At 45.6% G+C, this 13,258-nt stretch overlaps 2 protein-coding genes across 4 annotated transcripts in view; one reads left to right on the top strand and one right to left on the bottom strand.

Annotated features, from left to right (window-relative positions):
- Positions 1-2,106: 2,106 nt before the first annotated feature.
- Positions 2,107-10,386, bottom strand: RpS17 (ribosomal protein S17). Of its 2 annotated transcripts, none has more exons than XM_050190012.3 (5): positions 10,281-10,386; positions 9,872-10,023; positions 9,432-9,537; positions 5,484-5,549; positions 2,107-2,211 (listed from the first exon to the last, which is right to left on the bottom strand). In XM_050190012.3, the coding sequence occupies exons 1-5, from the start codon at positions 10,281-10,283 to the stop codon at positions 2,143-2,145; spliced, it is 396 nt and encodes a 131-aa protein (XP_050045969.1). In that variant the 5' UTR covers positions 10,284-10,386; the 3' UTR covers positions 2,107-2,142. The 2 variants fall into 2 exon arrangements, with proteins under 2 accessions (XP_050045969.1, XP_050045970.1); XM_050190013.3 differs by lacking the exon at positions 10,281-10,386 and adding an exon at positions 10,116-10,217.
- A 183-nt stretch (positions 10,387-10,569) lies between these two features.
- Positions 10,570-13,258, top strand: part of LOC126542838 (uncharacterized) — an 85,010-nt gene continuing 82,321 nt past the window's right edge. For both annotated transcript variants that reach the window (XM_050189953.3, XM_055077473.2), the window contains exon 1: positions 10,570-11,266. In XM_050189953.3, the coding sequence (XP_050045910.1) occupies positions 11,119-11,266 (148 nt within the window). In that variant the 5' untranslated portion in view covers positions 10,570-11,118. The remainder of the gene's footprint in view (positions 11,267-13,258) is intronic.

Raw genomic sequence — 13,258 nt, 5'->3', positions numbered from 1 at the left:
TCTTGGCAAAGCTGCAGGGCTGGTAATTGTCTAATTTTCAGATTAACGACCTTTAAAGGGACCCTGAAACGATTTTGACAATAGTGTAAAAATGTACCGAGTCGTCAGAGTAGGTCCTTCTGATCATTAATTGACGCATGCAAGTGCTCCGCGCAAAGCATGTAATTTATCAAAAGGTTTTAAAAATGTACATTGCTGCCGATCGCAGCACATCACTTGGCTGAATTTTAAGCCGCCCCTACCCATTTGATGTCATTTGCCCCAATGACGTTAGTAGGGCAAGCTATCAGACTGGCTACATCAGGGCGCGTCATAAATTATTTTTCCAACTTTATATGGTGAACAAATGTTGTTTGTAATAGTTGGAATGTTAATTTCTTTCTATAAAAAGAAAGTAACAGAAAGAGAACGCACAAGAACAATTTTTCATTACGCTTAAGCACTTCCAGCTCACAGCAAGCGTTGTCTGCTTGTGTTACAACGTGCTCCATTTTGACGAGATCCGCGGTCAAAGGCGGTGTCATTTTGCCTTTTTGCGAGCACCATGATTCGACTTTGTTGAGTTGTGGGCTGCAAACATAACGACTGGAAATATGTCAAGCTGCGACGTCGTGTCCCTCTGCAAGGCAGCAGACGAGCAGACTGGCTGCAGTGCATCGGACTGTTGCCATCCGATCGGCGCCAGGATTTGTGTGTTTACAGCCATCACTTTACACCGGAGGATTACTACCACAGTAGCGTTTCGAGAGTCCGGCATTCGGGTAAACACAAGCGCAAGGGGACAGGGCCTGGCCGCTTGACTGTGCCATTTCACAGGACGAGCAGAAGCGCAAATGTGAATGGTCTGCATAGTGCAGCCACCTGGTGGCACAGAGCTCAACCACACACAGTAGCAGTAACGAAATGTATTCTTTGCTGCTGGTGCAAATTTTTTGCAGGAGTGTATTTGTTAACACATTGTTTTTGTAAATGTTTAAAATGTTTTACACTTGGTTAGAGCAATGTTAGCGCTTTGTTTGGCTGGTTAAGCTCTGCACCAACAGGTGGCTGGACTGTACAGACCAATCAGGCCGCTCATGTACTTCTACGCTAAATTTCCTTCATCAGCTTGAGTTTAAGCCTCCACGCATCTGTCAAAACACCCAGCTCGCCTGTGGTTACTGGAATACCAGACAAGTTCGGCGCTGCAACAGTACGCTTGCAATGCACGCTGCTTCGATAGCTCTTGCTTGGGGGCGACGACCAAGCAGCTGGCGGAGAGTTCGGAGAGGCTTCGCACGCTCGCTCAGAGAGAACTAGAAGTTGATGACACGACGTGCTATCACGATGCAGAGCTTAGCCCCAATCACTCGGCGAACGAGTTGAACAGAAAATGCACGACTATGGAATAGGGAAACTTGTAATTGTCCGTAGCCCTCTTAATACGAGACGCTTCACAGAAATTGTGGTACCAATGATTAACTTTAGCTGTACCCTACGCATCTACAAAATTTGTCCAAACCGTCTCAGGGGCCGTTTAACTAGTGCATAAAGCAGCTGATGTGTGCACCTGGTGGTTAGTGGGTATGACACAAATCCCACTGTGGCCCAATATTCAGCACTCTGTTGGCAGCTCAACAGAATTTTAAAGAAATTTATTTTGTTGAACTTGAGAGTAGGCCACCAAAGACACAACATGAAGCCGCGTCAACAGTATCTTCACATCAGCTGTGTTAGCAGCAGTAGAAACATCACTCCATATGTACTTTGACGCCACACTGTTCGAAGCAATTTCAACGCTCTGTGTGACCTAGGTCACACAGAGGAGTCGAGTTCATTCTCCGTGTTCGGGTCAATTTCCTGTGAGTGGCAGTGGGAGCGTGTTTTCAAACTTTAGTATAAAACATTATTTTTGTGGGCTTATCTTGGCACATCTACTCATATTTCAAACACGAAACTTTGCATGGAGGTTTCTCTATATGCACACTACTTGAAAGAAGGCTTTTTTATGGTCCAAAGTTGTTGCAGTTGGCCTCTAACAACAGTAAGTACAGTAGTGTGGCATCATTAGTGCTGGCATATCCCAACATTTTGCTTGTTCTACAAGCAAAATGACAAGCAAGACACTTTGCTTGTTTTTACATTTTTATTCTCATAATGAGCTCAGTTGCGCTGTCCACCGCGGAAAGGTCCCAGAGGTGTTGTCTGCAGGCCAGAGATGCCAGCCATGTCCTGCAAAGGCAGAAACAGCACTGCATATGTAGGCTCACATTTCTTTACGGTGAGGGAAGCAAACTGCTTTGTCAATTATAGCAGTATGAGAATATGGAAGGCACACAATATCAAAATGTTCAACTGGCCCCGTTGGGTCACAAGAAAGTATTAAATTATCGAATTGAAAAGAGTTTTATGTTTGGGCATGGCTGCCTTTTTTGAGCACGGATGAATTAAAGTAAAAGATGTCAAAGTTCAAAGGACGCTAAAAAAAAAATTAAGTTGAACTACGTCACATTAGGCGTTTGTAATAATTGTGTGCTAGCTTCATTTTTTTTATCCTGAAATAAAGTGCCAAGAGTGTGCATACATCAAGATAAGGTGCCTTTGATGTCATCGATCAGGTAATCGAGAAATCCAGAGTACAATCAGCCTCTCTACATAGTTTTCATAGATTACGAAAAGGCATTTGATTCAGTAGAGATACCAGCAGTCATAGAGGCATTACGTAATCAATGAGTACAGGACATTACGCGAACATCTTGGAAAGTATCTACAGAGATTCCACAGCTACCTTACTTCACAAGTAGGAAGATACCTATCAAGAAAGGGGTCAGACAAGGAGACACAATCTCTAAAATGCTATTCACTGTGTGCTACAAAGAAGTATTCAAGCTATTAAACTGGGAAGGCTTAGGAGGAAGGATCAACGGTGAATATCTCGGCAACCTTCAATTTGCAGATGACACTGTCCTGTTCAGCAACACTGGGGACGAGTTACAACAAATGATTGAGGACCTTAACAGAGAGAGTGTAAGAGTGGGGTTGAAGATTAATATGCAGACGACGAAGGTAACAATAAATAGCCAGGCAAGGGAACAAGAGTTCAGGATCGCCAGTCAGCCTCTAGAGTTTGTGAAGGAGTACGTTTACCTATAGCCGGATACAACTTTAGAAAAAAGGGGAGGCCCCACCCAGATGACCGAAGTGCAACAGCCGATTGCCTCCGCGACTAAAATAGTCTCGCTTGAAAAATCGTGCTCCTGAAACGCGTAATTCTCGGTATAAATAAAGACTTCTGTATTTTGATGACTGGTTTAGTAGAGCCCTCATGTGCTACATCACATGCCGGATAGCAACAGAAAACCCCATGCCTTGTACAACGCTGCCCGTCGTCTGCTCTTTAGCTTCATTGCAAGTGACAAAAGTAGAAAGAGCAGCTCTGCAAGGCTTTTGCGCTTATTCACATGTACACGGCATGTCCATTACTCGTTTTCCAAGCTTAAAATCAATCAGTTTCTATTGAAAAAGTACTTATGTAAAACAATGCATTTATTGCAACCATTACAAACCTGGGGTGAGAATATGGTCGAGGCAGGAAGGTACAAAAATGCTTCATACATGGTTTTAAATAAATACTCTTGGTTTTAAATAGCATAAAAATTATATTTTTTGGTTTTGTGTTTTCACAATTTCACAGCATGCATTCTACAGCTTGCGCGTGCAGTGAGCACTGGTGGACAGCAATCAATTGACGGTGCTACACAACGCTCGAACACCATCGCTAGACGCTTGGCTATCTCACTGCTGACAATGATCGTTCACGCTACGTTGACGGCGACAAATATTTGCGTTGAAGCCATCTTCTGCAAATATTTTCTGTTAAGACACTCGTAGGTTTGTCTCACGCGCGCACACTTTTCTGATTTCTCCTGAGAATGGCTTTGCTCCATCACTTTACCCTGTCCCACAAAAAAGGCAATGACACAGTACACGAACACACCCGCCGCTAACAGTAGGCACCAGTCTTTGGAAAACTTTTCTCGTCGTAACTTCACTCGGGAGCTAAATAAAACAACATGGAACAAACACGCAGGATGTGTGTTCGTAGCGGTCGCCGCGGGATCCTGTTTTCATTCAAAGCATATAGCGCAGCGCCAGCGATGCTTGCTGCAATGTTCCTTTGCCGGATCACAGCTCATAATAAACACACGCGGCACAAATGCGGCATCGTAAATTCGCAGTAATATTTCTGGCATGATATACCATCACAAACAGTTCTGGAATTCACTCTGACGAGGGGCTGAAGCACACAGCTGACGCGACCTCGCCCACTTCGAAGAGCGGCCAGCCATCTTCTCCGTCGGCGCAGTGACCGGCCGTCCGGCTCATGACATTAGTCCAGAGTGCGCGCCCATTGGTGGATGCTCGTGTGCCTCCGCCTCGGAGGAGTAAACGCCCCCTTTTTTTCTAAAGTTGTATCCGACTATAGGTCAATTACTCACAAGGGACCCTGATCATGAGAAGGAAACTTACAGAAGAATAAAAATGGGTTAATGCTCATTTGGCAGACATTGTCGGATCCTGATTGGAAGCTTACCATTATCACTGAAATGTGTACAATCAATGCATTCTACCGGTGTTAACATATGGGGCGAAAACTTGGAGACTGACAAAGAAGCTCAAAAGCAAGTTAAGGACCGCGTAAGGAGCAATGGAACGAAGAATGTTAGGCGTAACGTTGAGACAGGAAGAGAGCGGTGCGGATCAAAGAACACGGGTAGCCGATATTGTAATTGACATTAAGAAATAGAGCTGGGCAGGTCACGTAATGTGTAGGTTAGATAACCGGTCGACCATTAGGGTTACAGAATGGGTGCCAAAAGAAGGAAGTCCAGTTGAGGATGGTAGAAGACTAGGTAGGATGATGAAATTAAAAAATTTGCAGCTGCTAGTTGGAATCGGTTGGTGCAGGACAGGGGTAAATGGAGATCGCAGGGAGAGGCCTTCGCCCTGCCATGGACACAATAGGATGATGATGAATAATCAATTAGTTATTCATAGCAAGAACAGAGCTTTTGTAAGTGAGAAAATTATAAAAATGGAAAATCAGTGTCACCTCCCATGTAAATGTCAACATTGGCTATTGTAATTATTCATCTACATGTTAAGGTGAAAAGTTACATAATATGCGACATTAAGAGAGATATGCAGTAGGGGGTAGTTGTTGCTCACTCCAGAGTATCAAGCAGCGTGCCGGAACGGAAAGAACAGGGAGAGGGGGGGGGGTGTTGCCCTGTATAACCTGTCTGCAGTGGCAATCTTTTCAAGCAAACCTCACATTTCCAGTAACGTGCCACTCCATCTGGCCCACATAATACTGTAATACTGTGCTATTTCATTTATTGAGCACTGAAAGGAGCACATGTTAAAAGCTTACCTTCATTTAAAACCACACCATGTTTTGTATTTAGTTTGTACAGGCTTTCAAAGTAAACCCATGCACTCACCAATGCCTTCATCATCTCCATGGTGTCACCGTCCACCTCAATGACGTCTTGCTCCAGGGCAGAGATCTGCATGAAATTAGAAGAGTATTAATGCTTACAAGGGTTTCTTGTGTGACAGGTTTCACAGGCAATTGATTAATGGGAATGGCAGTCTTGTAGTCCAAACAGTTTTTATCTCTTTTTCTAGGTTAACGTAGACTGAAAGCATAGTACATTACTATTCTTGCATTCCGCTCCAATCAAAATATGGCCTCTGTGGCATGGTAGCCAGAGTGCTTAGAACACGCATGCCCCCCTTTTTTTCCAATGCGCCACACTTCAGCTCGAGCATTCGCCGTCACCTTGGAAGTGCAATTATGATCACTAGTGTCTGCTGTAACTCCCGTAGCCGGTACATTGTGTGTCTAGCTACAAGTACCTTAAGCAGTTCAGCAAACCTTCAGTGCTGATGCAGGGCCAGCATATGCCAGCTTATAGAAGCAGGTTAATCATGCCGTACACAACATATTATAAGATGGTGGCAGACCGAACGCTTTCATTCGGCCAGGTGGCAGAGCCCACCAAGATGATTGAGATGGTTATATGCAGGTGAAACTGAAATAGCATACACGTAGCGCTCAAAATATTGGCATCTTTCTCAAACAAGCATTCCTCATAGTCTACTGGGAATTTGTAAATTATGGAAAGCAGCTGTTGGGGTAGCAGATAGTCCTGCTTAGCACATGCTTAAATATATGCATGTTTCTTTTAGTTGTGCCGACACCGCTTCCAGCTTCCTATAATGCAAACATGTGGTCAATTAGCAACACTTCACAGCCGACATAATTTGGTATGAGTAAATCATCCACGCTCTCAGGCATGCTATCTATTTAAAAAAATTGCACTAACAGAAGTCCACAAAGAGTACATAATTATACAGTTCCATAAATACATCAAAATGGCATGTGTTGGTGATGCCACAATGCAATAATAATGTGCTTTGTGTGGTGTACAAATAAATCAATACATGAACTGATCCTCCAAGTAATACCGGTGTCACACATACGTTTATCGCAATCAACAATGGTTGCTGATCATTAGCGACTCTCATAACTGCAAATGCCTTGGCTACAACTTCAGATTTGCAAAATACGGTTAAACTTGGACAATAGAGTTTTAGAATAGGGGCCCCAAAGAGCTTTGCGGGTGTTAGCGTTGGGGCACGCTGGAGTGAACAGTTTTAGAATAAGGTTTTACATTTGCGGATAGCGTCTTGCGGTGACAGCGCCACTACGGCGTCAAAGAAAAGCTATTAGAAATAATTAAATAAAATATACCATTTTATGATAGGAATATTAATTTTGACTTGCGTGTATTCACGTTTAATTACAATTTAGAGGTTATTCTGTAAGCAGCAAACAACTAGTTGCACTTAGTTTTGAGCAAACCAACTTTACATGCCTTCACCAGCCAAGCTTAGCCGTGTTAGGCCTACGGGCCATAAAATCCACAATCAAATTCGGAATCAGCGGCGTCTAATGAATCAATCTTCATAACACACGCTAGTTGAGAGAAAGCAATAACCGCAGTCACTTCTCCTAGCTTGTGAACTTCACGCGTTACCACAAATCGAACCCAGTTTAGTGCTAGGTTAGAGCAGCCGCTTCGATGGGTGCCGCCATGTTTGCTGACGCAAAGCTTTTGGGACCGCTATTTGGGCTCCCGCTAAATTGGTGAAATAGCGTTCCCAATGCAAAACCCAAACGCAGTTTGCGTCTCGCGCATGCGCAGTGGCTTCGACGCTATTTCTTTGGGGCCCCTATTCTAAAACTCTCTAATACTTCAATTTTACAGTTTACTATTGCTGATAAAAAGGTTCTAAACATTTTTTTATGAAGCTGCCCTCACTTCGTTTTTAACGTTTTCAGAATATTGCGCTAGAGGATGCAGACCAGATCACAGGCCTGTGATCACGATTGTACAAATCCCGATCAGCCCCGATCACGATTAGAAGTGTACGCGTGACACTGGTATAACACACACTGCTACTATTGGCTTACGATATGTCAACTTCTGCAAAACAGTCAAAGATACACAAGGCACTGAAGTTAACTCGAAATAAGTGGACCAGGGGCCGTATTCTGTAATTGTTTGCTTTGGAACTGGTTCACTCTGGCTGTTACGTCTGGGTTATGTCACTCTGAGAAAGTGGAACGTGGCGGCGCAAAGGGGACCAATGAATGACCGGTGTTCTGCCGCAAGGTAACGTCATCATTGTTGTTTGTACTTTGAGGACAATATAGAAATTGAAGGTGTTTCTAGTTTGTAAAAAAATATATTGGTTTGTATAGAGCACTTGCACATTTAATTTCCAGTAATAACTGTGAGCTTCCAACGTGGACAGCTGGTGGTTTAATTTTATCCGCATTATTTTGTTTTATTTATTTATTATGTCCCTAGGTGATGCGCCATACATTAAGCAATCAAATCGGTTCACTGTGTATAGGCCACCGCTCTAATAGGATTTTGTTTAGCCGTGGCTGAGCTTCTTAGGGCGGACAATTGCGATTGTTCCGAATTGCGAGTTCCGATTACAATAGTTGGACAGTTCCGTCCACACATTCCACGACTTCGTGAATCTTGCTGCAGTCAAGGAAGTGTTCTTGACTGCAGCTTTCTGCTGCACCATGAAGATGAACTCTCACACCCCTTTTTCTTTTCCTTCAACCGTAATGACCCTAGCAACGGCAGTAATGATGCAAGTGACAGTTGCGGCAACCAGATAGCTTCTACATTCCAGACGCACTGCTGAAAACAAGCTGTGGGGAAAAAAAAAAAAGTAGTGTGCACAGCACTTAAGTTGCAGTGTCAAAGCTGCTAAATCTTGCGGTACTTGATATTCTAGCTTGTTGTAAAATCCATTGCACTCTGTTTTTGGAACACCTAAAATGCCTTCGGAACTCTCCTTCGCTCATGTTGAACGCATAGCACCGTTGCCTCTCATCACGTCGTCATCTTTGGCCAAAGCTCGCCAGCAACACAACCAAAGAAGCCACTATTGGCATCTCTCTTGTTGCACCGCCCAGCGTGAGACTAGCAGGTGGCCACGGCTGCTATAGCAACCCTCAAGATCATGCTCGCGACCATGGAGCAAGGAAAAATATAGGAGGGAGCATTACATCATGAAACCAGCCTTGGCAAGCGAATGCTCCATGAAGCCACGGTGGTGGCCCCAACACATGACCTCTTGTGTCGAGATTGCGGAGGAAGAATCGAGATTTGCCGAGACGTTTGGTTCGCAGTAGCTATGCCAGTAATTTTCATTCAGTGCGCGCTTATTCAGCTGCCCTGCTGTGGCTCTGCCTGCAGAGCGGGAACACTAAAACCAACCACGAACTTTGACGTGCGATCACATGTTCGGCCATCACGTTGGCTTCAATTGCATTGCAATATGCTCCCTCATATCATTTTCCTTCCTTCATGCTTGTGACCGCACGCAACCCTCAAACGAACCACTTATCCACGGTTCCACTTATAGTAGACAATGGGTTCGCTTCCAGACGATTGACAACCTGTGTGACAATAAAGAAGCACCAACCAATGGCACTTGTGGGAGCAAACCGGTTCCAAAGCGAACCGTTACAAAACATGGCCCCAGCTGAAGGTGCCACTTTTCACTGCACTGGCAGCACTCCACTCATGGCAACTCTGCTGAAATCAGTGCAATCTATCCTCGGCAGTTATCGCATAACAGTTAAATGGACTCGAGACATAAGTGACGCGATGCACTACCAGTGAAGGCAACAGAGCACTAGTTTGAACTTCTTAGTGTAGGCGAGCAGAGTATTGCCGTGCAAACAGCTGACCTAAGTAGTCATGGCCACATACAAGCAAAGCATGTTGACTTGGTCAGTAGCCATTGTGAAGTACGGTTCAAGCAAAAGCAACGAAGGAATAAACGTCACCTACCTCGGGTACATAGTTGTCCCTCCGCTCCCTCTCTTCTTCCTGAAGCTTGATGGAGATGCCGCGCACAGGCCCACGCTGAATGCGCTTCATCAGGTGAGTCACAAACCTGCGGTGAGACCAGTACCACTGTTACGAACGTTTACATGCACTGAATTTAGACTAGCAAGAGAAGCGCGCGCAGAAGCGAAACATAGATCTAACCAACATTAACATCTACGGAAGCCTACAACAAACAACCTTCGCTATTAAAACTTACGGCTGACGGTTTGCATCAATTCGTCGCAACCAATATTGAGAACGTGTACTACTGACACCGATATAGCAATGGCACCTGTTGCACTGTTCCCAGTACAAACACTGCCGATTGCAAGCCCACGGCATTTAGCACAGCCGTCTCTGCCGATCACAGTGTACTGGAGCTCTAAGAGGAAAACACTTACCCAGCAATCTTGTTTTTTAACTTTTTGCTGGGAATCTGGGCGATCTCTTCGCAAATCCGCTTGTTGGTGTGGAAGTCGAGGGTAAGCTTTGTATAGTATTTCTCGATGATGAGGCGCGATGCCTTTTTCACGGTCTTCGTCCTAACGCGACCCTGTAAAGGAAGTCATTTACGAGTCAATACCGGCTTGCAAAACAACGGTGAAGGCAAAAACCAAACTGCTAGAACGTCTGCCTAAGGCTCACCATGCTTTCAAAAATAAGCTAGCAATAACGAACGTGATTCAAAATCAACAGCTCCAATCACTCGATATGTGTGTCTGGAAGCTATTCGATCGTGTTAACGCGTTTTTTCCCTTTAGCACGTTTAGATTAAACAGGATTAGAACAAAGTGATCGTGCCATACACACCATTTTGAGAGGCTCCCAGGGAGGAAAGGACCAATGTTGCTTGCAGCTTTAGCTCCTTTCGCCGACAACGGCCAGCCTGCCATCAAACCAAGCCATCTGACGACCACTGACAACAAAAAAAAATAGAATACTTAAATTGTTTTAATAAAAATTACATACTGGTAAAGTTACAAATTATTGAATTTTGCTGCTAAGTTACAGCTGTTCTGCGCTCGCTACCCAGTATTTGTAATTTCGGGCCAAACCAAGCCAAACCGATGCTGCCGATGCGCCACCATACGGGTGCATTCGAGCTCAGTTGCCAGTTTCAAAATGGTGGCAATGTTTTCGTCAGGAATTGGAAGCGCGACAACAAGCTCAAACATTTTGTTTACCTACGGTTTGTGCGCAGAGTGAAACGAAATTTTGCCGAGCAACTCTGATTTGAACAGCGCGGACCATCTGCCGGTCTAGTGACGCTGCAGACAGAGCCTAGTGCCCACCGCTCCTAACGTACGATGTTCGAGTAGCGCTGGGGCCTCGCAGCCCCGCGATTGCGCTTAGGCTTAGCAGACGCTAAGTGGTCCGTGCACAGCTCACTTTAAAATATCGTCGTAGCAGCCCACGAACGAGACGACAACGAAGAAGCGAAAAGTTTCTGGTACAAAGTGTCACCCACCGGCCGTCGCGCCCTCGTTGAGACTGCTGTGCTTGTAACAGTGGCGCACTTCCCGCTTCAGAGGTGCGACTTGCTCAGAACATTGCTTCGCACCGTGAATCTGCAGAGTGTTGTGATGCCTTGATACCTTTCCTCTCCGCAACTACGAGAACTGAAGATCAGTAGAGTACAGCAAGCATCATGTCGATAAATGAGTCGAACCTTGTGAAGAAGTTGACCTCTGTCACCAATACGCAGGACAGTGTGCAGACGCTTTCGCTATGGATCATCCATCACCGAGCGCATCACAGAAAGATTGTGGACATCTGGACGAAAGTTCTGAAGAAATGTAAGTTTTCGTGTTTTTCTGCATCATGTTGTATGTCTATTGGGTGTTTTAGAAAGAGCGTTCGTTGATCATTTTTCGCGGAGCCAACATCGAAGAACTCTCACTGGCCGGTGTTTCTCAGCGAACGGATGTGCTTTGCAGTTTTAAATCGAATTAAATTAAAGCGTGGGTAAATATGGCACTGTTAAAAGATTAAGATTGTCATTTTTTTATTTGGGTATGAATGGCTATGTTGGAAGCAGTGCAAACGTTTTGTAGAAGCGGCGCTGAATATATTGCATGCCCGTGGTTCTGACTTATCGTCGCTGCATCTTCGGCGAAACGGGATTGGGTTGCATGAACAGCTGGATGTCTGCAACGAAGAAGCGCGGAGAATAAGTGGCCGTCCCTACTGATTAATTCGTTGTGAATACCAGCGCAGTTTATTTCCAGCAACTCATTGCACTGCCACGAAATATTTTATGGCGTATTTTAACCTTCCTTGCGTTAGCATTGGTGTGAGCTTACCGTGGTGACTGTGCGTGGTTCCGTTTTGCATAGTCTTCGCGCTATATAAATTTCGCGTTACTTGCTCATGTAACGCCCTACGACAAAGGTGTCGTCTGTATTATCTCACGCAGCATCGGACTTTAGTGATCCTATTACATCGTCTGATCGGTGGGCCTATTGCACCTTGCAGGGGTGCAGCTTGTGAGCTCCAACGCCACATTACCTATAGCTGCACTTCCCCGACGTAGTAAGTCTGCGTCATATTGAAATCGCCCAGTTCGAGTGTAGCAACGCTGGATGATCGCAGAGGGGAGGTTTCGGAAACACCTCTATCATTGATGTTCAATTTTACCGTGCCGACAAAGCGCCATTTAGTACATTTAGATTGTAGAATAAGGATATTCGTAGTTCCCTCGGAGATTAGGGGCTGTGGTTTGCCGGTGGTAGAGCACCCGACCGTTAAGCCGTTGTCAGCTGCTGGTCGGCGTCCATGGGGCTAAGCACGTTGGCAAACAATGCGCCACGTGTCTGTCTCAACGAGCCGCGGATTAGCTTCCGCAAAGACTCGCCACTCGTGGTATCGGCGACGTTCTCGGCCACGCTGCCGTTTGGCTTGTGCAGCAGCAACGGCAAGCAATCTTGAAGTTCCGGTAGTATGGCTCTGCGGGCGAGCTTGCACAGTCGACCGTTTTCCCAGCTCTAATGCATTGCGCCAGTGCGCTGTAGAAGCATGAGCGTCCTCTCGATTTTGCTGATAAACTGCTGAATACAGCCGGCCTAGAGAGTCAGCCTGGTCAAACGCTCCGACTAACTGTAGCTGCATGGGAGAATGGTGTCGTGATCGGACAGTGCCGCTAAAACGGGACTGAGGGCAGCCTGCACCTAGTCTCTCTAACTCCTAGACCGGCGTAGCGCTATTTCCGAGCAGATCGGTGAGGATCCGCGGTGCTGAAAGGGCAGGCGTGCAAACACGGGACACAAGCAGAACGATGAGGACATTAGAGACTTTTAGCGTGTCCGGTACTCGGGCAAGCGCGGGCGGTTTTCCGGTTTAGCGGGGGCGTCAACGTGAGCGGCCAGATTGGTGGCGCCAGCTGGTGGCGCAAAACTCAACCACACAAACACAGCTAATTATTACATTCTGCTTAGCTGCTGGCGTAAATTTTCGACAGTGGCGTAATCGTGTTCACAATTACGCCGCCGCCAAAAATTTGCACGAGTGGCGAAGCAGGATATGGTGAGTTACTGCAGTTTTAGCTATGCGTTTGTCTGGTTGAGCTCTACAACACCAGGCGGCTTCACCGCTCACGTTTACGCCCCGACCATCCGGTAATCCGCCCAAACCGCTCCCGTTTACCGGAATAGCGTACAAGCTAAAAGTCTCTATTGTTTTCTGTAAGCCGAGAAATGTGCAGTGGTGGCGGATCACCGAGAGGCTCTGCAATTTCGAACGATCATCGTTGTAGAATGGCAAAGGATAAGCAACGAAGCATGATATTCTGA

This window comes from Dermacentor andersoni, chromosome 2 (genome assembly GCF_023375885.2).
Source record: "Dermacentor andersoni chromosome 2, qqDerAnde1_hic_scaffold, whole genome shotgun sequence".
In the NCBI taxonomy this organism is placed as follows: Eukaryota; Metazoa; Arthropoda; class Arachnida; order Ixodida; family Ixodidae; genus Dermacentor; species Dermacentor andersoni.
Note: the sequence above shows the minus strand (reverse complement) of the source record. Positions and strands in the feature narration are given on the sequence as shown.

Excerpts from the sequence above, each read along its gene's own strand:
- RpS17 (XM_050190012.3), bottom strand. Across the intron at positions 9,538-9,871 it reads TTAAAAAACAAGATTGCTGG|GTTTGTGACTCACCTGATGA; the intron begins GTAAGTGTTTTC and ends GTCTCACCGCAG. Across the intron at positions 5,550-9,431 it reads GGGACAACTATGTACCCGAG|ATCTCTGCCCTGGAGCAAGA; the intron begins GTAGGTGACGTT and ends AATTTCATGCAG.